This window comes from Mustela putorius, unplaced genomic scaffold (assembly GCF_011764305.1).
Source record: "Mustela putorius furo isolate JIRA1106 unplaced genomic scaffold, ASM1176430v1.1 tig00000788_pilon_pilon_pilon, whole genome shotgun sequence".
Lineage (NCBI taxonomy): Eukaryota > Metazoa > Chordata > Mammalia > Carnivora > Mustelidae > Mustela > Mustela putorius.
Window position 1 is genome coordinate 9,657,421 of NW_025421481.1, and position 26,921 is coordinate 9,684,341.

Here is a 26,921-nt window from a genome sequence, read left to right on the forward strand (position 1 = left end):
ATGGATTTTAGTAATTTCAGGAATAAAGAAGTAGCCCTGGAGGACTTTCTGTAAAACCAAAGGGGAAAAAGCCTGAAAGCTTTAACAAATAGGTAGGGAAGTTTTAAAGTAAATAGACGTGATTTCATTGAGAATAATCCTAAATGGTTTTCCCTTATTTTAATTACAGCTATAAAAGTTTCCCTTGTGAAAAGGAATCATGAAACCAGAATCTTCCATCTAATTAATAGCTCTCTATAATGAGTGGACTTATTGGTAAACTATTACTAGACATAAGGCTCTCTACTTTTCCATCACACGGAGCTTAAAAATCTTTTGTTTTAGGCAGTTGGGCTGTACAGGTCCTTTCTTTCCCCTTGTACACCTACCTCTGCTCCTCTGTTTTACTTTCACAGTAATGATACAATCTGTTGTCCTTATAGCATACTTTTCTGGAATGTAGCTTAAATTTATTTATTTAAAAAAATTTTTAAAGCTCTATGCCTGATGTGGGGCTTCAACTCACAACCCTGAAATCAAGAGTTGCATGCTCTACCGACTGAGCCAGCCAGGCATCTTAAGTATTTCATATGTAATTATTAGGGTTTATCTTTGATGTTTATCCCACTTAATGTTTCAGAAATGCAAAGTTCTACATTGTGCCATTTATCAAGTAAGACTTGTTTCTTGTGTTGCATGCAATTTTATTTTTCCACCACTTTTATCTAAAAGCTTAAAAAGCACCATTAATAGGAGATCCTGGCTGGCTCAGTTGGTAGAGCATGCAGCTCTTGATACTTGAGGTGGTGAGTTCAAGCCCTACGTTGGGCCCAGAGCTTACTTTTAAAAAAAAGTTAAAATGCACTATTATAAACAGAAGTAATATATAGTCATAAAAACCTGAATGATATGGTAAATCTATGTAGCAAAAGAAAAATCATCCCCTTATCTCATAACCCCACAACCCAAACATAAAACTATTAATATTTTGGTATACTTTCTTCTAGGTTTTTTTTTTCTTCTATACATTAAAATTTTTATTTTTATTTTTATTTAAAGTTTTGTTTTTGTCTTTGTTTTTTAAGTAGGCTCCATGTGGAGCCCAACACGGGGCTTGAACTTATTGACCCTGCGATCAAGATCTGATCAAGAGTCAGGCACTTTATGGGGCACCTGGGTGGCTCAATGGGTTAAGTTTCTGCCTTCAACTCAGGTCATGATCTCAGGGTCCTGGGATCAAACCCTGCACCGGGCTCTCTGCTCAGCAGGGAGCCTTCTTACCCCTCTCTCTCTCTGCCTGCCTCTGCCTACTTGTGATCTCTATCTTATAAATAAATAATCTTTAAAAAAAAGGGGGGGGCATTTTAACTGATTAAGCAACCCACGCACCCTTTCTTTTGCACATTTTTAAAAAAAATTTGTTTATTTAAGAGAGGGAGAGAGAAAGAACATAAGCAGGGGGAGTGGCAGAGGGAAAGGGAAAAGCAGAACCCCAATTAGCAGGGAGCCCAAGAGAGGGCTCTATCTCAGGACCCTGGGATCATGACCTGAGCCAAAGGCAGATGCTAACTGACTGAGCCACCCACGCGCCCCTCTTCTGTACATTTTATATTTTCTCCTACTTGTGTAATAATGCTGAATTTACCTGCTTTTTTTTTTTTCCAAAGATTTTATTTATTTATTTGAGAGGGAGAGGATCAGAAAGAGAGAGAGCATGGGAAGGGGGTGGGTCAGAGGGAGAAGCAGACTCCCTGCCAAGCAGGGAGCCCCATGTGAGACTCATCCAGGCACTCCAGGATCATGACCTGAGCTGAAGGCAGTCACTTAACCAAGTATGCCACCCAGGTACCCCAAATTTATCTACTTTTTTCATTATTAAGGTAAAGATTTTTCATAGTCATTAAGATATTTGATCATTTTTTTTAACAACATGTCAATGTTCATTATATGTATATACCATCATTTATTTACCCATTCCTGTATTGTTGACTTGTAAACTATTTCCAATTTTTCTATTATTATAATGTCTCAATACATTTTCTTCTAATGATTTCACTAAGACAGAGTCCTAGAATTACTTTGTCAAAGGATAGGACTTTTGATCCTTGGCTACAAATTTCTTTCCAGAAAGTTACAACTTTATATTTTGAATAGAGCAAGGATGCCTGTGAGAGTATGGCATCATTTATATTAAATGTATTGTCTTTTGAAGTTATCAGTTGGTAAGGCTATATATAAAAATATACAAATAGTATTTTATTTGTATCACTGTTAAAAAGTTACAGGGATTTGGGGAGAGAAAATTAATGAAAGATAAGTGAGGAAAGGGGCACCTGGATGGCTCAGTGGGTTAAAGCCTCTGCCTTCCGCTCAGGTCATGATCCCGGGTTCCTGGGATCAAGCCCCACATTGGCCTCCCTGCTCAGCAGGGAGCCTGCTTTCCCCTTTCCCTTTGCCTGCTGCTCCCCCTACTTGTTATCTCCTCTCTCTCATTGGCAAATATATCTTTAAAAATAAATAAATAAATAAAATAAACCCCACCAGTACGTAGTGGGTTTAATGACAGTTATTGAAAGGAAAAATTATAATAATGAAAAAAAAATCCCTGAAAATAATATGAAGCAGATTACTCAGAATTCTGACAGTGCATTTTCAGAAGAAAAGCTAATTTACAGCAGTGACTTCTATAGTGAAGGGAGTAAATGTTTTGATAGGATTGTAATCTGAGAAACTAATAATATTTTTTTAATTTCTTATTTTTTATAAACTTATATTTTTATCCCCAGGGGTACAGGTCCATGAATCGCCAGGTCCACACACCCCATAGCACTCACCAAAGCACATCCCCCCCAATGTCCATAACCCGAACCCCCCTTCTCCCAAACCCCCTCCCCCCAGCAACCCTCAGTTTGTTTTGTGAGATTAAGAGTCACTTATGGTTTGTCTCCCTCCCAATCCCATTTTGTTTCATTTATTCTGAGAAACTAATATTTTTATTTGCAGGTTACATGTCTTGCATGTGACAACAAATCAAATACCATAGAACCTTTCTGGGACTTATCACTGGAATTTCCAGAAAGATACCAATGCAGTGGAAGAGAGATTACTTCCCAGCCATGTCTGGTTACTGAAATGCTGGCCAAATTCACAGAAACTGAAGCTTTAGAAGGAAAAATCTACGTATGTGACCACTGTAACTGTAAGTAGAGACTGTATATTCTCTTCGCTTTTCTAAGATTAAAAAGGATAACACAAATGAGAGGAAGCTGAAAGAAATTCCTGAAGTAGCAGTTCTGGAAATAAACTTTGTTAGTTCATCAAAAGAAACTGGGATAGATATTTCTACTTTATAACTGGGATCTGTGAACTATGTGTTTTGCATTATTGGTGACGTTAAATTTTTTTTGATCTCATAGTCAAATATGGTGAGAAAGGATTCATGAAATAAGAAATTTGAACTTAATATGTGAGGTAGAATAAAGTAGCGATGAGGACTAGTAAAAGGAAAACGCATTATTTAGTACTAAGTAAAATGCTTTAAGAGTCTTTCTGCTACATATCAGAACACTGATGTATAGATAATATATGTATGTAAGTGGGTATGCATACCTATACAATAGGAAATACATAGCTGGACTACTGCTATAGAGAGGCTTCATAAAAACAAAGATTTAGTCAAAAACCATCTACTGACTATCTCTTCTATATTACTCATTGTTCTAATTGCTTTGGATAGAAGTAAAACACTTTCAAGGAGCTCACATATGTAATGGAAGAAACCAACAATTAAGATCTATTATGAGAAATTCTCTCTACTAGAGAGAGCCCCTCCCCCCTAGCACTGGGGAATGAAATAATCCTTTCGGTTAAAGGGAAGCATCATTCTTCAGGGAAATTGTGTATAAAACATCACAGAGCTGCTGTATCTTTTTCTGGTGTCCTTATCTTCTCTATCAGTGTGTGTGTGGTATCTTAGTGTTTATGCTATACATTTTTAGGTATTCTAATTTCCATGTTTGAAAAAGATGATCTTAGGGTTTAGATACTAAACTTCTAAGATAATATAAAAGATGTATTGGATAGTCCAGCATTGAAGAAATGTCACATCAGTTGATGATTTTTTAAGAATAACTTATATGAACATTTTCTGAGTGCTATCTAATATGAACTCTGTGATAAATAGCCTAGGATTTATAAGGTTTGAAAAAAAGTGAACCTTTATCAAATTCAAATGGTGACGTACTTTTTTGCTTGGACATAAATGTGAATGGTCCTAGATGCTTTCATCCACCAAATCTGGGAATAGAAAGATACCATGAACAAATGCAGAATACCGTTCTATAACATTTTTGTGTGTGTTTACTGGGTCTCTCAAAGTCCTAAAAGAGCTGCTGTAATTTAATATATAAAGGCAGATGTTTAAAATTATAAGTCAGGGAGTTGATACCACTTTTTAAAAAATTTTTATTTATTTATTCATGAGAGACTGAGAGAGAGGCAGAGGGAGAAGCAGGCTCCCCACTGAGCATGGAGCCTGACGTGGGCTCAACCCCAGGACCAAAGGATCGTGACCTGAGCCGAAGGCAGACACTTAACCATCTGAGCCACTCTGGCGCCCTGGTATTACTTAGCTAGCTATACGTGGGCCGTGTATTCAGGGAGATGATCCAAAAGTAGGTACAGGACATTCAGCAGCACTGGATAGCTGGATCTCAGGGATAGAGACCTAGAGGACAGGCCACCTGTAGCAAATGTAGACAGCTTATGGGACAGCCTCACGGGGGCTGGTTCCACCACCTGTGTGAGAAGCAGCTGGTGCTGTGGCTTGAGTCAGAGCTGTTGTATCAGTTGAAGGACAGCTCCTGGGCATCCGGAGCAAACTCTAGTGGATAGTGGTGCAGCCAGAAGCTGCAGGCACAATTCATGGGTGGACCTCCAGAGAAGCAGAAGAGACAGCAAAAAGAATCCTAAGTGCCGCTTGTTTAAGATCTGGTACCAAAATAGCAAAAGCAAGACACTGATGGAGGCCTTAGGCTCAGAGCTGGAAAAGGACCGCTTTGTCAGAAAGTGGGGAAGAATGTTCTGAACTAGTAAGAACCCCACCCCGGCATTCCAGTTAGCCTCAGTAGATGAACTATGATGCTTTTTTAAATTAAGAATTTGAGAAGAGTATATTAAAGCATGTTTAGGGACAGTTTTAACATCTTATTAAATGGCATAGCCAAATCCATTTTTAAATATTATAGCACTAGATCATTCTTTTGCCTTATTTGTGAGAGTATATTAAATCAGGTGCTTAATTGTTTACATGTCTGTCTGCCTGACTAGCTCTTATATTGTGTGCCTCTAAGTTTTTTGTGAGGCCATGTCTTTATCTGTACCACAATACAATACCTGTACCAGAGAAAATGTTTAATAATACATGTCTAAAGTGCTTAAAGTTTACTCAGCATTTCCTTGTATCTTTAAATTTGATTCTCATTCTGTCTTTGATATCACAGCAAAGCGTAGAAGGTTTTCTTCAAAATCAGTTATACTCACAGAAGCACAAAAACAGCTTATGATTTGCCACCTACCTCAAGTTCTCAGACTACATCTCAAACGATTCAGGTTAGTAGTAGTAGTAGTCCAACTACACACTTTTTTTGTATGTTGGTTTGTTTGCTTTAAATATTTTTTTGTTTTTAAGTAATCTCTATACTCAGTGTGGGGCTTGAACTTAAAGCCCCAAGATAAAATCTTTTGCTCTACTAACTGAGCCAGCCACTCAGTCACCCCTCCAAATACACACTCGAAGTTAATCATTCCTTGTGCTTATAGTACTTCAAAATTTAACACGTGTGATGAATCAGATGTTAATAGTATATACTTGGCTAGTAGATGACTTCACATCTATCTACTTTTATGTTTTTTTAAAAGATAAAAAAAATGTTGTCATTATCTCTAGCCTTAATCAATAGACACCATTTTCAGTAACTAAGCGTCTGGTTAGCTTCCTTTGTAGATTGCATTGCCAATGAGTAGACCCTTCACATTTTGGTCTGTAATATTATTCTTGTAAGCTCCTGCTTACAGAGTTTAATATTCAACATATTTTAGGTATAAAAGTTTTAAATTCATAACTTAAGAGTATTTGACCCAATTGCCTCATTCTTGGAAAATACCTAAGGTATAGCAGTTCAATTCAGAGCAGTTAACAAAAACAAAAACAAAAAAGTTCATAAATACATTTAGTCAGACAAATTACTTTGCAAAACTGTTGGTTAAGCAAAGTATATGGTTTCATACCTGGCAATAACCATGTTAACCTTAAGGCTTTGTTCTTAAGTTACTTTATGTGTGATGATTTGAAAACTTTCGAGACTGTGTTTTTCATACATACTGGTTTTTGGCTTGTTTAAAGTTGTGTATGTGTGTGTGTGTGTGTGTGTGTGTTTTTAAGACTTTATCTATTTTTTGAGAGACTGAGTGAGCAAGAGAGAGCACACATGAGCCAGGGCAGAGGGAGAGGGAGAAGCAGGCTCCCCTGCTGAGAAGGGAGCCTGATGGCTTGACCCCAGAACTCTAAAATCATGACCTGAGCCCAAGGCAGGCACTTAACTGAACCACCCAGGCTCCACTGCTCCACTTAAAGTTTTTCTTTTTTTTAAATAATTAAAATAATACATGTGTTTTAAAACAATCCAAACTTGGGGCACCTGGGTGGATCAGTGGGTTAAAGCCTCTGTCCTGGGATCGAGTCCCCTGAGATCAAGGCCCACATCAGGCTCTCTGCTTAGCAGAGAGCCTGCTTCCCCCCCATCTCTGCCTGCCTCCCTGCCTGCTTGTTATCTCTACCCCTGCCAAATAAATAAATAAAATATTTAAAAACAATCCAAACTTTGCAGAAGGTAAAGTAAAAGTCCAGTACCTCTTTCTTCTCAACCCCACTTCCCAGTTATTTCAGTTACTTATGGAAGCTGTTAAAGGTATAGTCAACAAGTAACACGTGAGTGCTGTTAAATGCAAGATGTTGTTCTATATTCCTATGGAATATAAAGTAGGACTCTTTCCTCAAGATTATAGTCAGGCATGCACGGAAATAGTAGTGAAATAGAAATACTGTGGGGGCACCTGGCTGGCTCAATTGGTAGAGTATACGACTCATAATCTCAGGGTTGAGAGTTCAAGCCCCATGCTGTGCATGGAGCCTTGTTAAAATTTTTTAAAAATTCAAAGGGAAAAAAAAACGCTAAGTATCACAAGTTATATACAAATTGATTTATCAGAGATTTGGAAGAGGGAGTTAGCTGATGTCTAAATGTTCCCAAAGTCTGATGGCATAGGGAGGTCTTTGTGTCATTTAAGTCTCAGTTCATATGTCCATTCTTAAGAGCACACTTCCCCAACCGTCCTATTTAAAAGTAGCACCACCCAACCCTCAATATCACATTACCCCATTTTTGCATAAATGGCAAAACCCACTGTCTGCAATCTGTAGTTTATTTACGTACTCCTCTCCCTCTGGCAGTGGAACAAGAGCTCAATAATGACAGGGACCTTGTCTATGCCTATGTCTCAAGGCCCAGAACCGAGTTCTGTGCATAGTAGTTGCCCCAAAATATTTATTAAGTGAATTAATGTGGTATATGCAGAAGGAGGCGCACTTTAGCCTAAGGGAGTGACATGAAGTATGGAGGAGGAACCTGGAAGAGTATACAAAAAAGGTTTAGTGAAATCAGGTGAGACCTGCCACTGTGCATTAAATCAAGTGGAATAAAAACAAGAAGATTAGTTAGGAGGTTAATATTGTAGTCCATGACCAGGTAAGAAGGGCCAGGGAGCATGGAGAAGTAAGAGCATAAACGAGATTCTGTAAAGACAGAACTGAAAGGACTTCAATTTTGGTTACTTAAAATTTGTGCTGAATTGGCTATGATACTGTTGAAGAACGTCCTGTTCTTCCTAATTGCAGCTTTAATCTGGTATTTCAAGCTCTCATTTGAGTTAAACCTATTTGACCCTATCTCTTTCTGTCTTTTGCCCAAAACATTTTTGACCCTTCATGCCATGTTTATTTCTGATTCAGAGATCTTGTTTATGCTGCCTTTACCACATTTCTCTTTCTCCTTTTTCTTCATCTGTTCAAAAGCACTATTGTATTTGCCAATGTATACAATATATAGGATATATAAAATATAAAAGGGAAAATGGGATAGAGGAGGGGTATAGAGGAGCCTCTGAAAAAGCGTTAAGAAATGGAACATTTCTGGCACCTTAGACACTCCCCATGTGTGCCTCCCAGTTCAAAGCTCTCTCTTCTCTTTGAAGCAAACTACTATGAACTTGGGGTATAGTGTTATCTTGTTATCATTTTACTGTATTTCCATCAGCAGAAAAAAACCTGGGTACCCAATTTAATCAATAGGAATGAGTATTGTCTATTTAGATAGATTATGAGTGTTTATTTAGCATTAAATAATGTAAGGTTTGAATGATATGGTAAACTAAAAGAATCTTTTGAATGATAGGAATTATAGGAACTTGTGTTAAGCAAGTCCCATTTTTTTTATATGCTTGGTCTTCCATGTTGACTACTTAACAGGTGCATTGAATATAGGATCTCTTACACATTTCATGAGAGAAGTTTTGGGATATGACTCTCCCCAACAGATAATTTAATTTGCAAGTCGCATCTTTAGTTCCACACAATTTTATAGTGTGCTAATAACCTTTTCACATATTTCTGCTTCACAAAACCTATCTTCCTTTCTCCTTCTTTGCTTACTATTATTTGTCATAACCTCATGTTTTAGTTCTTTAATGCTATCATGTTTTCATCTGTGTCTGTCTTTTGTCTCTGTACCACTGTAAACCAAGCTTCATTATAGTTTCTTGAATAACACATTATTTGCCCTTGTATCACCAGCTCATACTGTGTGCATGATAAAAACATTGCTTGTTGTGCTTTGGTTCAATAAGAGGAAGCATGACCAACAGACTGAGAAAATGACAGTACAGAGGCATTATTTGAGTTCTATCCCTAATGAGTGTTGTGCTGACTTATAGGGAAGGGTTACAGTTCCTATTTTTTTCTTAGAAGAGCTTTAAAGTGTTCCAAAGAATTAGAGGTGCCTTTTTTTTGGTCCTGCTTTTTCCATATACCTGGCCAAGAAAGGTCCAGGTTGTCTCCCAAGAACAAATTCTAGATTCTGGAGTATCTTCCACATGGTGTGACAAGGCAAGAGAGAATTAAAAACCCTTTGGTACCCTGAATTAATCTAGGCCATAATTTCCTTTGCTGAAAGTTGATTTACTTCCACTATCAATTAACTGCAGAAGACAAATATTTTAAAACCTGTTAAATGAACGTAAATTTTCCATTTATAGCCAACTTCAGCATTGGAAGGATTTTACATTTACATTATTTTACATATGACACTTTGTATTCTATATTGAGGCCTTTTATTATGACTGTCTGAACCTAGTACATGGTTATATTCCCTTGACTTTTTTTTATTCTACCCTGGTTTGTTCACAGGTGGTCAGGACGTAATAACCGAGAGAAAATTGGTGTTCATGTTGGCTTTGAAGAAATCTTAAACATGGAGCCTTATTGCTGCAGGGAATCCCTGAAATCCCTCAGACCAGAATGTTTTATCTATGATTTATCTGCGGTAGTAATGCACCATGGGAAAGGATTTGGCTCAGGACACTACACTGCCTACTGCTATAATTCTGAAGGAGGTATATAGATGGGGAAAGTATTTTATTTGGGGTCACACCTGGAAACTGGTATTCAGGCTTTACAATTTCTAAATTGGCCACTAATCATCTTAAGTGAAGCCACTTGACCTTTTTTTTTTTAACAATACTTTTTGTTTTGTTTTCTTTTATTGATTTATTTGACAGAGATCACAAGTAGGCAGAGAGGCAGGCAGAGAGAGAGGAAGAGAAGCAGGCTCCCTGCTGAGCAGAGAGCCCAATGTGGGGCTCGATCCCAGGACCCAGGGATCATGACTGAGCTGAAGGCAGAGGCTTTCACCCACTGAGCCACCCAGGCGCCCCTGACCCTTTTTTTTTCAATAATACTTCTGTAGTTCTTAAAAAACAAAAAGAAATCAAGGATTTGTGCAGAAAATGGAATATTTTCTGCATGATTATAGGAGTTTTGACTTTCAGAGGCTGTAGCAATAGGATAATAAGGATGGTCACATTAGTTAAAAGTCATTTTGCTATCTTATAAGCGTATTTGTAAGGACAAGTCCTCTGTCTACTGGTTCCATCTTGTCAATTTTGTTAGAGAACAGAGCATTAATGAACTGGGGATCACAGATATTTAGAACAAACTCTGAGTTCAGGTTTTCTTTTTTATCTTTTAAAGATTTTATTTATTTGAGGGAGAGAGAGAAGGAGGGGGCAGAAAGGATGGGGAAGGGGCAGAGGAAGAGAGAGAGAAGCAGACTCCCCATTGAGCAAGGAGCCTGACACGGGGCTGGATCCCAAGACCCTGGCATCATGACATGAGCCAGAGGCAGACGCTTCACCACCTGAGCCACCCAGGCACCCGAGTTCAGGTTTTAAAACTCACTTTCACTTACTGCCTCCATGGACCCTCAAGGATAGTCTTCATAGGTGGCAAAATTGACTTAGGTTTCACTTTTATTTCCCCTTCCTTCAACTACTACTGAGGACTAAGCCTCCCCATTCATACCATTCCCCCTCACCCAGAAAAAAGATGGAGAGAAAGCCCACATAATCCACGAATGCAATTAATTTAACAATAAACTACCAAGAGTGAGTTGCACACTGCTTGCTTTACAGTATGATTAGCAGCAAAAGCATTAACTGGTTGGATTATACCTAGAATTAAAGATAGGGTCGAATGAACTAGTAAGATTTTTTAATTTCAGATTACTTCTAGAATAGAGGTAGATGATTCCAGAATAACATACTGCCAAGCTGTATTTCTCATTAATAGAAATGGATTGGCTCATTATTTTCCCTTCAAAGAAACGTAACTCTCATTGAGACTATAATGCTTTTAAATCCATTTTAATTTATATTAGAAACTTCTGAAGTTATTTTATAAACATTAAGGTATATTTCTGTGCTTCACTCTAGGGTTCTGGGTACACTGCAATGATTCCAAGCTAAGCATGTGCACTATGGATGAAGTATGCAAGGCCCAAGCTTATATCTTGTTTTATACCCAGCGAGTTACTGAGAATGGACATTCTAAACTCTTGCCTCCAGAATTCCTGTCTGGTAGCCAACATCCCAATGAAGAAGCTGATACCTCTTCTAATGAAATCCTTAGCTGATCCAAAGACAGTGGGGCTTTCTTCTTGCGATTTTATATATACTTTTTAAAAGGGCTTACAATTTTGAGTTTCATTGTTTTTTTACTTAGGAATCAGTGCACTGTTTATACATTTTGTATCTACAACAAAATTCCTTTTACAGAAATAAGATTAGCATAAATATGTGTATCAATGACAGCAAGCAGGTAACTAAACTTTTTTCAAGTACTTGGGAGTTTTAAACTTTTAGTATTTACTTCAGACTAGCATTACCTCTTTTTTATTTTGATGTCTTAATTGGCTCAGATCATGAATTTGTGCAATCTTTTACCGAAATTCAGGTGGCATCATTTTATACATTTATTTATCTTTTGTAGGCATTTTCTATACAAATTCTTATTAGATGGAAAATTAGATACTTTCTTTACTAATAGTCATACCAAAAACAAAAATTTCTTTCAGGCCATTTGTATGCTGAAGTTATCTTTGCCCTTTGAAGGGAGTTAAACTACTACTGTGAAATATCAAGGTATCACCTAAATAATCATCAATCACACTAATTTATATTCCTGAGGCTTTGTGTGTTACAGGGCTCAGAATAGACATTACTTTGGTTAACGGAACTTCCATTTTTCCAAAAATTTATTAAGTTTTAAGAATTGTTCTTTATTTGGCATAGTCCAAAATGAAAACGACAGCTTTATAAATAGTGTATTTAAATTACTTCAGTACTGAGGACATGAAAACAATGATGGCTGGGACTTACAATGATGGTTTGGCAGCAAACAGGTTTGTCCAGATTCTAAATAAACAGTCTTATCAAAAATCTGAATTCAGCAGTGTATTATGATATACAAGTACAGTTTAAGTTGAATAAGTTCATTTTATATGTTTAACATTAGATCTCTTAAAAGCTTTGCACCATATCATATCTTGAGATTTTTGAAGGAAAAAAATTGTCTTCTTGAAGAGTAAAAAAAAATTTGCAACTGAGCAACATATTCAGCATCTTCCATTTCTAAATAGCTAAAGGCCTGGATAAGTTTTGCTCCAATTATGTGAAGATTAGGAGCCTCAGATACTTAAACACTGGGCCCTTACTTTTTTAATTAAAAAATTATCTAAACTTGCATCTTATTAAGAAGTACATATGAAATACTCTGCTCTTCCTTAATAATCTTACTTCTTCAAAATTCAACTGCTGGTAACTATTCACTAACCTCTATAGATCAGCTATTTAACATCTTAGCTCAGGGTTAACAAACTGGAAGATCATTTTTTCCTTTTTTGAAATCTTAATGAAAGAGAATATCCTGTGGAATGCTGTTCTTGGCTACTGATCATCTATTAAGTATAAGCTTGAAAAGGACCTCTATTAGCAAATTTTACTTAAATTTCAGAGAACAAGTCATTGGGGCAGCTGATCATGAAGTGCAATGAGAATTTATCTCTGAACAGACCAATCATTTATGCCAAAAATACAGCTTCAGTATTAAATGGCTAAAGTTTAAAATCGTTCATTTAAATACCTATGCAAGTTGTTACCTCAACTGTTAATATAATTATACCTCATTAAAAATTTATGTGGTCAAGATACTAGAGTCTAGCCTCTCTTAATTTCAAGGATTACTTTGTATTTGGGTTAGCTGCTGTACACTTTTGCACCTAATTTTAGGGAGATTATTTTAAAAACCACTCTGGAAGCTTTGCTGTTTCTAATAGTATAGGTTGCTTGTTTCAGTACTTAACTTCACTGTAAAAATATATGAGAGAAAGTGACTTAGCCTTTTACTTTAATCCCTCAAAACCAAAACCTTTGAGAGGAGGCTGTGGGGTATATGGGAACTCTGTACTTTATGCTCAATTTTGGTACAAATGTAAAACTGATATAAAAAAATAAGTCTCTTAAATTTACAACAAAACTAAAACCTAGCCAATGAACAGAAACTTAAGATTTCTTGTTCTATATCTCATTGTAGACTTTACATTCAGCTAAGTTGATCTAACAAAAAACAACATGTTTTGGTTGTAAAATAATTTACTAAAGGCACTATTTGTTAAACATCAAACTAATTTGTTACCAGTAAGGTACATCATTGTAAACATGACAAAATGATTTCAAGAGATACATGGCTAGTAGGTAAACAATACAATTTTTTTTAAGTGACAGCTTTCCTATTTACAAGATCATATTCCTTCCAGCTATTCCAGGGGCTTGCAGTGATGCTACTGCTCCCAACAGTTACACCAGAGAGGGGGAGCTCATAACGGGTTTGAGATAACTGCTAAAGAGGTCTTACAAAACTCCAAAATTCTTCACTCATAAGGTCAATTGTAAAACTCTCTGAGCTTAGAAATCAAGGTACTTTCTGTCTCCCACCAAAACACATGAAGGTGTGGACTCAGAACCCCAAAAGAACTAGCTGGAGGCCCCAAGACCTGTAACATGCCCAAGCATGAATTGGTGAGCTCTGCCACTAGGCACATCACAGAAAATGGAGGAAATAATCCAAAAGTAGCTCTTGAACATTAGCACCATAATAAACATGGCTCATATAGCTAAAAACTAGATTATTTATCCCATAAGATAACATTCACTTATAGCTCTAATGCTGAAAGAGCAGCTTTTTAATGTATAATAGATCTAAGTACAGAAGTCTGGTTTTTCTTCCTATGAGAAAAACATTAAACAAAATACAAACTAAACAGCATCCCAGAGGCAGTGAATCTTATTGTGCTAAAGCATATACAAATTAAGGCTTTACCTTGGTACATAAACAATTTTAAAATTATGTTGGAACATTGCCAAAAATTCAGTTACAAAGAATTCAAGCAATTTGTTCAAGAATCTGTAGTGGGACTCAGTTCAAGCAAGTATTCAGCGTCTTACATTCAACTTATGCACTTAGCTGCCATGTTACTGTAACCTCACTCCCTGAAATGCCACCATAGTTTTGAATTCAAGCCAGTCCAGAGGGCAGGGTGTTAAAGTAATTTGGCTCACTAATGAAAAAGCCTAATGATGCAATTAAACTTTTCTAACTAGAGCACAATCCAAGTACAGGAAGTTTCCCTGTCTTAGTATTTGTAGTTATAAATGCCCTTTTGGTTTACTGAGTAAGCTGAATACGTTTCCTGGTAAGTACTACCACTGGACAGCGGATCTATATGTTGAGATTTTACTAAATCAAGGTTTCGAGCTGGTATAATGTTCCTACTAGCATGTTTCAATTAACAGATCTTTCCAATGTCAGGGAAAAAAATGAAAGACAAAGATTAAAATGGTTCTAAAAAAAAACAAAGGCAAACTATTCCCAAAGCTCTATATTAATTTCTGAAGATTCTCCCACTTTATGCATGTACAGAACTTGTTTCAGCCACTATATCAGAAGAAGTTTCAGTGTAGAGGTCTACAATCAAGATAAAAGTCTCTACATTTCCCTACATGTTCAGCTATTTATGTTTAGCTAATTCCTGTGCAGAATTATAACCACAGACATTGAAATATAGCTCTCAGATCTGAAAATGTCTTTATTTTTTAGAAAATGGATTCCAGGAAGGTTAAAAAGCAATACCAGAGGGTATAGGTGCAGAATTGGATGTAGTCATTCAAAGCATTCAATTAAGAATATGGCAATATAAATATCTGAAAAGCATCTCTTAGGTGTTCAAACAAAAAATGTATAAGTCATTCCTAACTAATTTGAGCTTTATAGCATTTCCTAGATGGGAAAAAGCAGTTAACATTTGAAAGTCTTGAAAGCTTTTTCCTTGGCTAATTACATTGGATGGTTTGCCTTCGATCAAATTCCTTCCTTTTTAAACATGGATAAAAGCATTACATAGGTCCACTGTTAAACAGACAACATGTTGCAAATTACTTCTGGTATAATGTATTCCAACAAAGCTTAGAAAATAAAAGATGTTGAGGCGGCTTTGGACTAAGTTTAATAGTCATCTCCTCTGCTGACAACTTCTTTACACGTTGGACGCAACAGTATGGTATGTTCAAACTGTGCTGTGTATGATCCTTTAATGTCACATAATGGTGGATATGGATCTACAATGCCCAAGTCACACAGATTCTTCAAAGCCATCAAGTATTTACTTTCTCCCAAGCGATCCAGCCATCTGCGGCAGAAGGCAAGGGTGCCAAAGTTTTCATTGATGACATTCAATAAGTGTTTTGTTCTTGGAAGCCTAAGAAGAGAAAATCCAGAATTAAAGGTAGCTAAAAAGTTACCCATTAAGGAAAAAAAAGTTTCTCCATTAAGGGAAACTTATACAGTAGATGTGGCTTTACTCAGTAATTAAAAAAACTTTTTGTTGCCTCTTTAAACATTCAAAAGTCAGAATGTGTAACAGCCCATAACTAATTATACAAGGCAGCTGAATGGGAGACCAGCTGAAGGCTGTCTTATCATATTTATGTGTCTATGTGCACGTGTGTTAATTTCCCCATAGAGACTCGTCAACAGTACTATGATGGCAATTTCCTTTTCTGTGCATCAAGCTGAAAAGACCTGCACATAAAGGAGGTATAAATCCATCTTTCAACCATCTTCAAAAAGGTTAAGGGGGGGAAAAAAGGTAAAAAACAAAAGTTTAACAATAAGAAAATATTAAGAACAAAAACCTAGAAATGCTAGGGGTGCCTGGGTGGCTCAGTGGGTTAAGCCTCTGCCTTCAGCTAAGGTCATGATCTCAGGGTCCTGGGATCGAGCCCCACATCGGGCTCTCTGCTCAGTGGGGAGCCTGCTTCCCCCCCCCCCCGCCTTCCTCTCTGCCTACTTGTGATCTCTCTCCCTCTTTCTCTCTCTGTCAAATAAATAAATAAATAATCTATGAACAACAACAACAAAAAACCAACCTAGAAATGCTAGCAAAATTATGACCCCTCAAATTACCATTGGAAACCGGATCTTAAGAGAATACCTGCCTATGTTGTTTTTATTGCAGTTACGATTTTTAACAGGCTAGTTTCTTTGCTGTATTATAAAAATCCACAAAACATAATCATAGGCTATAGAACTGTACACTTATGGAATGTACCACTGTGGATATGTCAAATTTTTAAAAATGCTGCTAACTGGGAAAAGAAACATATTAAAAACAACGGTCTCTCACCTGATTGGCACATGTCCAACATCGAAGTTTTTCATGTAGTGTGAACATTCCATATCATCATGAACAACGCCTTTTCCTGTGCTTCCAAAGGTTTCAATGGCATACACTTCTCCTTCCTAAAGAATATGTAAGAGTCCAGGGAGAAAAGAAAAAGCAAGAACTAATTAAATTGCCATCTATTAACTTCAGCCTGAGGTATTATTTACTCCATGTTAAGAAACCTGAAATAACCTCTGGTAGTCATTATCCAACCCTTCCTGCTTTATCTCCTTAGCACTCTTTGGTCTTTCTGTGTCCTCCTATTAGAATGTAGCCTTTATGGGGCACCCGGTGGCTCAGCTGGTGAAGTGTCTGACTCTTGATCTTGGCTCAGGTCTTGATCTCAGGGCTATGAATGCAAGCCCTGGACTGGGCTCCACACTGGGCATGGAGCCTACTTAAGAAAAAAGAATGTAGCCTTTACATGGGCAGGAATTTTATTTTGTTCACTATTGCATCCTTAGTGACTACTAAAGGGACTGGCACCTAAGAGATGCTTAATAAGTGGTGAAAAAACAATCCTTTGGCTAGCCAACTTCCACATCTAACTAAGCCATGGTTTGACCAGACACGATCTGCACATTCACATAGACCAATTCCTATTGGAGTACAGACGGCAAGTTAATTTTGTTCAAGTTAACTACCACCAACTTTAGTTTGGAAAAAAATTAAAATGCTTCATAAAAAACACTATTAATGGCACACATACCTCCATTCTTGTTGCCTCTCCTCCTTTCACAATGGGCACTGTTTTCCCAGCATGTATTCTATATGGCCCAATTGAATGTCCGTTTAGGTTACGGATTGGTTTCACTGGCGTAACAGGAAAAGACAGTTATTCAGGGCCTTCAAGCGCACAAACAGATCTCTTAGCTTTTTGGCACAGACTTCAAGTATTGACTTAAAAATAAGACATGGCTCTACTAAACAACCCCACATTGGCACAGTTACATACAAACTGGAAAACTAGTGGAATATGAAAAGAGGTTTACAGTGTTATCAATTAAAAACTAGAAGGGAGGAAGGGAGATACTGGGAAAAGAACAAATTATGTGATGACAGAATGGGGGTCCACCTAAGGAGGTATCATTAATAAAAGTTATAAAATGCCATGTATACTGTGATTACAAACAAAAAATACAGTTACGGACCAAAAGGTAATGTGAAAATGAGAATTCTGTGTCAAAATGACAGAATTACAAAATGAAATTTTATTATTATAGCACAGCTCGTGTGTTAGTGAGGAAAATTTAAATTCCATGGTCCCGAGACCAATGACAAAATGAATTGTGGTATATTCACACAATGGAACACTATACAATAATAAAAACAAAAAGTTGGGATACAGTGAACAACTGAAATAAAACCTAAAGAAAAAAGAACAGAGGAAGGCACAGTTGTATGCATACTGTTTTATTTATTATACATATCAAAATTAAGCACAATATTATTATTTAGGGATACATAATTAGGTGATAAAGACATTAAGAAAAGCAAATGCAAATATTTCAGCACTCCAGGAAGTGGTTTGCTAGAGGAAGGCTGCTATAATTCAAAAGGGTACACAAAACTGAAGGGCTTTTGAAGTGCTGGGAATATTCTATTCCACAAGGGATTATAGTTTTCACAATTGCTTAACTGAATTTTTATGTTGCATGTATCTCTTCACACATGACACAATTTCACAATAAAAAAGTTTTTAAAAAATCTAGCTTTACCAGTGCTAGAATTCTCAGAACAAGCCACCTTTCTTTCAGGGCAGAAGTAGGTAGCAAGGTTTTTTCAATTCAATGACAATGAAAAAATGACAATTATATTTAGGGGATGGCACAGAAAAAACTCTGTTAGCTCTTCAAAAAAATTCACCTTCTTTTACAAATGGTAAGCTAAATTTATTTTAAAATTCAGTAAGCATCATTATTTCTCCAAGACCTGGCAAACTTACCCCAAAGGCCAATCAAAAATACATTTACTTAAGATTTCTTAACTATACCAACCTCACATCAAAACCAAGTTACACAGAAGGAGCAGGGCATAGGAGTATCCATTTGTGTATTATACAGGTTGTGACTAAAGCAGGCTAATTCTGGGACCAATAATTATCGATAAAGGTAACTTTCCAATTCTATAGCTTCCTGATCAAGGTAAATAAAACCACTCCCTTGATGGCTCATTCTGTTACATGGTTTTTGGAAACTGCTGCTGGGAATACAGCCTACTATCCATTTTTTTATCTTCCCAACATTATGATTTGACTATATACTTTCTACTCAAATTAGTAAAAATTAATTATGCCACTCCACTAAAAACCGTGATCAACACAATAACTGGTATCAAAAAAGGGGTGCTTAAACAAAATGAACCTAAAATGTTGCACTGGGTTAATGTAAAGTGTAAGAAGGCAGATATTGATTCCAATATTTCAGGCTGGCAATGTTATGCGGTAACTAAATATTAAGTCAAACTGTCACTTAATATATCCTGAAAGGCAGAACACAAGCCAACCAAAATTATAGAATTAGAAAACAAGAGAAGGAAAGATGGTTTGAGAGGGACTTGAGTAAGCATTGTTCGTTGTCACACCAATCCCAAATCTGGGGGAACGAAATCACAAATTTGTTGCATACTAGTAAATCCCAGGCATTGTCATAAAATTTACAGTTCTTTAAAAAAAAGAAAGAAAACATGATATCCTTAATCCTATTATAGTCAAAGAAACTTGGGTTCTGTTTATAGGATTTATCTAAGTTCAGATAGACCTGTCTGACCCTACAGTATGACTAAGTTTATCTAAGTCAAACTTCGACCTAAGTTTATCTAAGCCAGGTCTAAGTTTATCTAAGTCAGACAGACCTGTCTCACCTCACAATATGTTTTCTTCATTATCCCATAATACCTCCCATCCAAGTGTGAACAGCCTTAAGAGAGTATTTTGATTTGTACTGGTGTTCACAGGATCTGACAGAGAGCAACAAGGACAGATAACATCAGGTTCCAGAGGAAGAACCCCTTCTGTAGTTGGAAGAAACATAACACCCTATCACTATCAGCAAGGTTATGCAAAAAATGCTAAATGATGTGAATTTACTGAGGGCAAGGAAGCATGAGCGTCTCTGCAAAGAGAAATATAAAGAAGAGACAGGATTTGGTTAAAGGAAATGTAGGAAATATTCTGTGAGAAAGTTATTAGAATAGTGGTTAAAGAAAACAGTGAGCAGAGATTAGAAAGGGGGATAGTGGTCAGACCCGGAGACTGGAGAAAGGTTGGAATGATGGGAAAGCAGCAGAAAGCATAGGTGACTCTGGGACTATGTACCTAAGACAGTAGCTAAGAGGGCGCCTGGGTGGCTCAGTGGGTTAAGCCGCTGCCTTCGGCTCAGGTCATGATCTCAGAGTCCTGGGATCGAGTCCCGCATCGGGCTCTCTGCTCGGCAGGGAGCCTGCTTCCTCCTCTCTCTCTGCCTTCCTCTCTGCCTACTTGTGATCTCCCTCTGTCAAATAAATAAATAAAATCTTTAAAAAAAAAAAAAAAAAAAAAAAAAAAAAAAAAAAAAAAAGACAGTAGCTAAGAAAGACTAAGAGGCAAAGGGAATAAAGATTAAAGGAAAGACATAGAAGAAATTAACTGGACTCTAAATTCTGGATTCAAAGCAAAAAAAGTGGGGGATGGTGGTGGAGGCATTAATGGAAAGAGTCTCTGGCTTGTCTCTGAGCCTCAATCTGACTAGTCACAGAAAACCAAGTCTTCATTTTGGCCAATCTGGGATAAATCCCTTGGTGTCCCATCACCTATACCAGAGTAGCTTGACAATAGTTCCCACCTAGTGAGGCATTAGTGGAAAGAGTCTCTGGCTTGTCTCTGAGCCTCAATCTGACTAGTCACAGAAAACCAAGTCTGCATTTTGGCCAATCTGGGATAAATCCCTTGGTGTCCCATCACCTATACCACAGTAGCTTGACAATAGTTCCCACCTAGTGACCACAGTTTTCCTAATATGAGGAGGTCATTCATTTCCTCTCTCCCCAATTTTTCCTCTTTGTATTCCCAGGAGATGGAGATAAAGCAGCTGACCCAAAAAAAGCACTCAACACGATTCTGCAAAATTAATTCTGTAAGAGGTCACATGCATTTCAAAATAAGATATAGTTTTTAAAAGTATACCTTGATATGTCTTCCCATCTATTTCAACCTCATAGGATTCCATAACTTCTTGGATGGCCTCACCAACATCACACAGACGGACATCAATTCCAGCACACTAAAAACAAAATGATGTATACATTTTTACTCAAAATGAAGAATTTTATAGCAATTTATTAGTATTTTAAAATAAAGGATGATTAAATAAACTGCTTTGCACATTGTAACTTCCTCTGTAAGTCTTTGGTACAGTGTACTAGAATTACCCACTTTAAAACCCTAAGGGCAGCAGACCGGTCTTACATAATCCAGAGACCTTAAACAGGCTAGAAGAGGTTCAAAATACATTGAATGAAATTGTGCTTCTAGTTCACATACCTTTATTCCAGTGTTAGTGGCATCTTTTACAGCTTTTAATAATGTATCATATTTGGGATTAAAAGTAACAGTAAAAGCACAGTCAATAATCCTACCTGAAAGAGAAAATTCTTCTTTAAGTTGACTTATCCACTAGTCAATTTGTCTACTTCATATCATCTACTCTATTAAACTTACTAGTTAAAAGGAAAATAAAATGATGGGTTCAGATGAAGTACCCAGACAGTATTCACAATCCAAGTGGAAAAAAGCATACATTTTACATAAAGGTTTTAGAATAAAAAGACTATTTCCAGTGTTAGTATATATTACTTCAAGATAGTACCAATTCAGTGCTACCCCAGGTGGATAGGCAAAATTATAAACAGAAACAAATCAAAGAGAAAAACCTGGGGAACTAAAGAATAACAATGTGGGCAGAGAAAATGTATAGTTCCACAGACACTGGTCAATCATCAGTTCAGTTTCTCCAATTTAGCAAAACCTCAGGTTAAATACTTTATCTGAGCTTTATTTTCTCACCTAAAGTGAGACTTTTAAAAAGATACTAACCTGAGGAGGTTTGAGAGAGAATTTAGAAAAGCCACCAAGTATATAAAGGTTGAGACTTAAAGGATCTAAGTAAATGTTTGTTGTTATACGGATAAATGTCTGAAACAACAACATGAAGAAATGCATGATTAAATTCTTCACACTTTGATACAAAAAATAATAAACCTCAACTACCCAACAGTTTTCATTATATTCCATTTAGCAGGATGCTTAAAAAATCTCAAAATTTACCTCAACACAGCTCTACTGAAAAGTAAGGAATAAAGAAGAAAACTGGAGAGTTCAAAACCTGTAGCCCCATCCAGCAGAAAGCAGACTAGATTTTTTTGGCAAGGGGAGGCTTATTTCCAAGAACTTACCACTTATATGTGTTCCAAAGTCTATCTTACAGATGTCATCATACTGTAATACTGTTGTGTCACCAGCATTTGGAGTATAATGGGCAGCACAGTTATTCAGAGAGCATCCGGTAGGAAATGCCAGGCCTGCATTTAATCCATTCTCTTTAATTAGCTTTCGTGAACAGTCTTCCAACTTTTCACTATGAAAAAAAAAATTGTTTACTTTTACAATTTTATCCTTATATACCCTATAGGTCATCAGGTCCAGAGAGTTTACTAAAAACTCTTAAATTACTTTCTGGGAGTGATCTGAGCACTTCCTAGATATGAATAAGTAGTTCTCTAATGCTATGAAAATAGTAGCTCATCTCTAAAATATAAAAAGAATTTGTTTCCATTAGAAGTCTGAAGAAACAGAACCACAAGATCCACTTTTTACTTAGTTTTCTAGGAAATGAGATTCTTGACTTAGACTAATTTAAATGTTGACTATGTTTTATTTGTTCAATGTTGCATACCTAAAAATTGTCTGAATTAGAGGACTGTTGCCTTTTACAACTAATTACTTCTCAGGGAAAACTAGAGAAATAACTACTTTTATTGGTTTCTTCATTGCATTATAACTATGTTTTATGACCAATAATTTTAATATTAATTGATAGCAAAATAACAGATTTTCAAGCAGAACATAAGAATCATAATAATGTGTGCACTTCCATATGTAAGGGTACAAAATAGAGTGGTTGAGGTATAAATGTCCTCTTACAATTTCCTCATTATATCTACAGTACAAAAACTCAGAGATATTTCTAGGAGCTTCACTTCAGGTTTTAGCAAAGTAATAATGAAAGCCAAACATTACAATTGGAGTTAGCACTAAAGAAAAAAAAAAAGACATCATGTTCTTACAAAAACATATTTCTTTTTTTTTTTTTTTAAAGATTTTTTATTATTTATTTATTTGACAGAGAGAGATCACAAGTAGGCAGAGGGGCAGGCAGAGAGAGAGAGAGAGAGAGGAGGAAGCAGGCTCTCTGCTGAGCAGAGAGCCCGATGCAGGTCTCGATCCCAGGACCCTGGGATCATGACCTGAGCTGAAGGCCGAGGCTTTAACCCACTGAGCCACTCAGGCGCCCCCAAAAACACATTTCTTTTACCAGATTTCTATCATTGTCATCCCCGGCTTGATCCAGCTCATAACATATTTTCTAACTTGTCGATGTGCTTCTGCAGCTTCTCGAAAATCATTCCATATCTCTTCACTAGCTTGATCTAATGCTTTCTTTTCTTCACTCGTGGTTCTCCAAGCAGCTGTTCGCCTTTATAGTATGTACAGCATAGTATTAGTCATTAAGAAACAGCAGATGAACATAAAAGCGGAGAGATAAAAATATATTAATATAAGACATTTTAGATAAAATGCTACATATTCAGTTTCTCTTATTAAATGTTAGCAAAATTTCTGAAAAACAAGTAGTCACACATTTGCAATCCAGCCAAATCAAGTTAAACCTTCTTTAGGACTCAAAAGAAACAAAACAAAACAAAATCTCAAGTGAGATTTCATTCATAGAGACTAAAACTCTGCCACACAAAAAGACAAAATCCTAAGTCAAAAAAGAGTCCTAGAAACCAAGGAATGGGAGAAAACAGTAATCCTTCCACTCAAGGTTATAGTCTAAGAGACTTCAAAAGACCACACCAAAATTAGCATTTAACTTCATACACAGGGTAAGTACTAATACAAAAACTTGACCTGGAAATCTTTATACACCTCCCTCAAAACATAAAATATTGTGTGTTTTTGAAGGATTTTTCTAATTGTATGTATGTACATCTGTATATATTTGTATATCTATATCTATATATGAAGTGATCTTCCTTGAAGGATATGGCTCATATTTTAACTGCCAGGAGTACGGGGCGCCTGTGTGGCTCAGTTAAGTGTCTGACCTTTGGCTCCAATCATGATCTCAGGGTCCTGGGATCAACCATGCACAGGGCTCTCTGCTCAAGCAGAGAGTCCGCTTCTCCTTCTCCCACTCCCCCTGCTTGTGTTCCCTCTCTCACTGTGTCTCTGTCAAATAAATAAAAAAAATCTTAAAAAAAAAAAAAAAAAAAGCTGTCAGGAGTAACAAACATTTCTTATCCAGTTTCTGGGAATGAGGAGATCCACTGACTTCCTTTAAGCAGCATTATTTCAAAAACAGTAACTGTTTTCAAATGAACACCTTTTAAAAAGTCTTAACTTTCACACATTAAGCAATATTGAATATACAGCTCACAAACTCAGTGATCACCGATATAGAAGTTGTATTCACTTACAAAAGTGATGCCTTCAAGGAATTACTATTTGTCTCAAAGTATAGTCTACAGGCAAATCCAGCCAGCACCTGTTTTGTCAATAAAATTGTTGCAATACAATTATGCCCATTTGTTTACATGCTGTCTTTAGCTACTTGCATGCTACAAAGGCAGAAATGAGTAACACCCAAGGCCTGAAATATTTCCTATATGGGCCTTTAAAGAAGAAGCTTATACAACTGCTCTACACCAAGTCCCTAAGTTAATGGCCCCAAATGCTGTTTTTCTGTCACTGTCAAGTTCATTATGATTACTTTCTACTGCAGCAGCTACCTGTGTGCCAACATCTAACACCTCTAATTTGCTACAAAGACTCAAAGGGGCTGTCCTATGTTTATTTAAGGATACTTAAGCATCACAGAGGCTTCTTTGGTTTCTTTTGTTTAGAAATGTATTTTTTAATTAATTGTTTTTATTAACATATAATGTGTTATTTGCCCCAGGGATACAGGTCTGTGACTCGTCAGGCTTACACACTTCACAGCACTCACCCTTTCACATACCCTCCCCAATGTCCATAACCCAACCACCCTCTCCTTACCCCCCCAGAAATGTATTTTGAATCTGTATACTGATGTTATCAGAAAACTGAAATATTGCAACACCATCTGTTAAGGTCAGTTTTAAACTCCACGAATATATAAATGCATATAAACTACTTTTATCAGAATAGTGAAGACTCAACAAGCAATTCCTAATAAAAGTATTCAAACGAACATCCTTGGACTAGAAGGTAACAGGAACTAGAAGGTAACTCTTGACATGCAGCTCAATCTTTTTCAGCTGCAATATAGTTGCCCACTCCATAATGGGACAGACAAACTGTATCTCCTGACCTCCAGATATAACTCTAGTCCATTCTCTCCCATGAATCTAAAAATCTTTCCTGGGAACCAAGAACCCAAATATTCTAAGAAAACATCATTTTTAGGCTTAAGAGTACTGGATAAAGTCTCAAATCAATTTTTAAACTAAACATATCACAATTCTTCATATCACATCTCTTACATGGGCCATAACTCCAGCACATATACTACAGCCAAACCTATATGGACAGCCCTGTCCCCAAAGCCAAACATTTTGTGAAAAACAAAAATATCCTCAAACGTTTTCTCCAGAATGATAAGATGATAAGACTATTTTCACAGGGAACTGATGGGTATCAGCCATGAAAATGAAATCGGTTACTATCAATTCACATTTCTTTTCAATTCCTCAAATTCACTTCCTGTAGGTTAAAATGTTAAGTATAATTAAAATCCAAATGCTATTTGACTACATTTTAGAATCACGACATAATACAATAAAGATCGCCAATACTGAAATCAATAAGCCTCACGCGATCTTATACTTCTGAAGTTGCATAGCTGATTCTTAGAAGCAGTGAATTCTTTGAAAGAATGTTTATGGAATGTTATGGAATGTTCTGCCTTCTTGGTAAAGAGTTACCACTTAAAAAATGGATTAAAGAAATTATTTTTCTAAGTCTTGAGTTCAAATCAAAAGTCAATAGAGTAATATTCAAGCTCTAACATCATAATTCCAAGCTCGTACTATTTCTAATAAAATATGATGAAGGAGCCTCTCCCCTTTTCCTAAATATAACATTTTGACCATCAGTTTATTTAGCAAAAATAGAGAAATTAATAAGATGGGAAAAAAACCTTCTGAGCTCATAATAAATCTCTGAAAGGGCAATTAATTCATCCAACTGACAGAGGTGGGTTAGAAATGTTTAAAATATATCTATGCAACAAAACTATCAGAATAACTGCTTGAATGAATCTTTACAGAAGTGTTTACAGAGTATATAAATTCACACCTCTTTCATAGTGCTGAGTCTTTTCAATATTTCATCATTTTTATTAGATTAAGAGCATAAAATATATAAGTCAAACCAAAAGACACAAAGGAATCCAATTAATTTCAGTTAAAACATTTCTGAACTCATTGCATACATAATTTAAAAAATAGTTATATTTGTATTTTTAAATCACTAAATGCCACATTTATAAAAAGCCATTTAAAAATGCATGTCTTTCGGGGTGCCTGGGTGGCTCAGTGGGTTAAGCCTCTCCCTTCAGCTCAGGTCATGATCCCAGGTTCCTGGGATCGAGCCCCACATGGGGCTCTCCGCTCAGCAGGGAACCTGCTTCGCCCCCTCTCTCTGCCTGTCTCTCTGCCTACTTGTATCTCTGTCAAATAAATAAATAAACTCTTTAAAAAATAAATAAAAACAAAAATGCATGTCTTTAAAAAAATAAAAACAAATAAATAAAAGTGCATGTTTTTAACCCACACACACACAGACATGATACCAATTCTTTCCTCTGAAAACTGATCCTTAAAAGGGGAAAAATAAAGCATATTTTAACTTGGTCTATAAGAAACTGTAGTTAACTGATAAAGTTAATTGATACCCAGTGGTTAGGGAAAATTCTTCTTACAGGTCAGCCAAAAAATGTAGAAAGAAGAACAGAATTAGAAATCCACCATTTTGCAGTCCCCAAGGAAATAACTGATAAAGCATGGATAGATACTGAAATAATTAAAAAGTCGTTGAAAAAAAGGATATTCCAATCGTACCAAACTACCCCCACAGATTATTTGAAAACTACAAGAAGAAAAAAGTACCTTTAAAAAAGAAACAGCTGGCTATTACCACATTAACCAAGTGATCAATACAGTAAAACTAGTAAGAGAAAAACCTGACCTTAT

The 26,921-nt window shown here is 36.4% G+C and overlaps 2 protein-coding genes across 7 annotated transcripts in view; one reads left to right on the forward strand and one right to left on the reverse strand.

Annotated features, from left to right (window-relative positions):
- Window positions 1-12,233, forward strand: part of USP44 (ubiquitin specific peptidase 44) — a 47,278-nt gene extending 35,045 nt beyond the window's left edge. For all 4 annotated transcript variants that reach the window (XM_004748511.3, XM_004748514.3, XM_004748513.3 and 1 more), the window contains 4 exons: window positions 2,983-3,178; window positions 5,481-5,589; window positions 9,500-9,705; window positions 11,083-12,233. In XM_004748511.3, the coding sequence (XP_004748568.1) occupies window positions 2,983-3,178; window positions 5,481-5,589; window positions 9,500-9,705; window positions 11,083-11,282 (711 nt within the window). In that variant the 3' untranslated portion in view covers window positions 11,283-12,233. The remainder of the gene's footprint in view (window positions 1-2,982; window positions 3,179-5,480; window positions 5,590-9,499; window positions 9,706-11,082) is intronic.
- Window positions 4,795-26,921, reverse strand: part of METAP2 (methionyl aminopeptidase 2) — a 40,936-nt gene continuing 18,809 nt past the window's right edge. For 2 of the 3 annotated variants that reach the window (XM_013054188.2, XM_004748508.3), the window contains exons 5-11: window positions 22,997-23,158; window positions 21,858-22,039; window positions 20,947-21,041; window positions 20,590-20,686; window positions 17,137-17,240; window positions 16,389-16,504; window positions 14,775-15,461 (exon numbers count right to left, since the gene is read on the reverse strand). In XM_013054188.2, coding sequence (XP_012909642.1) covers window positions 15,209-15,461; window positions 16,389-16,504; window positions 17,137-17,240; window positions 20,590-20,686; window positions 20,947-21,041; window positions 21,858-22,039; window positions 22,997-23,158 — 1,009 coding nt within the window. In that variant the 3' untranslated portion in view covers window positions 14,775-15,208. Of the gene's footprint in view, window positions 4,913-14,774; window positions 15,462-16,388; window positions 16,505-17,136; window positions 17,241-20,589; window positions 20,687-20,946; window positions 21,042-21,857; window positions 22,040-22,996; window positions 23,159-26,921 lie in introns of those variants that run through there. The other variant, XM_045084817.1, reaches the window with a different exon arrangement.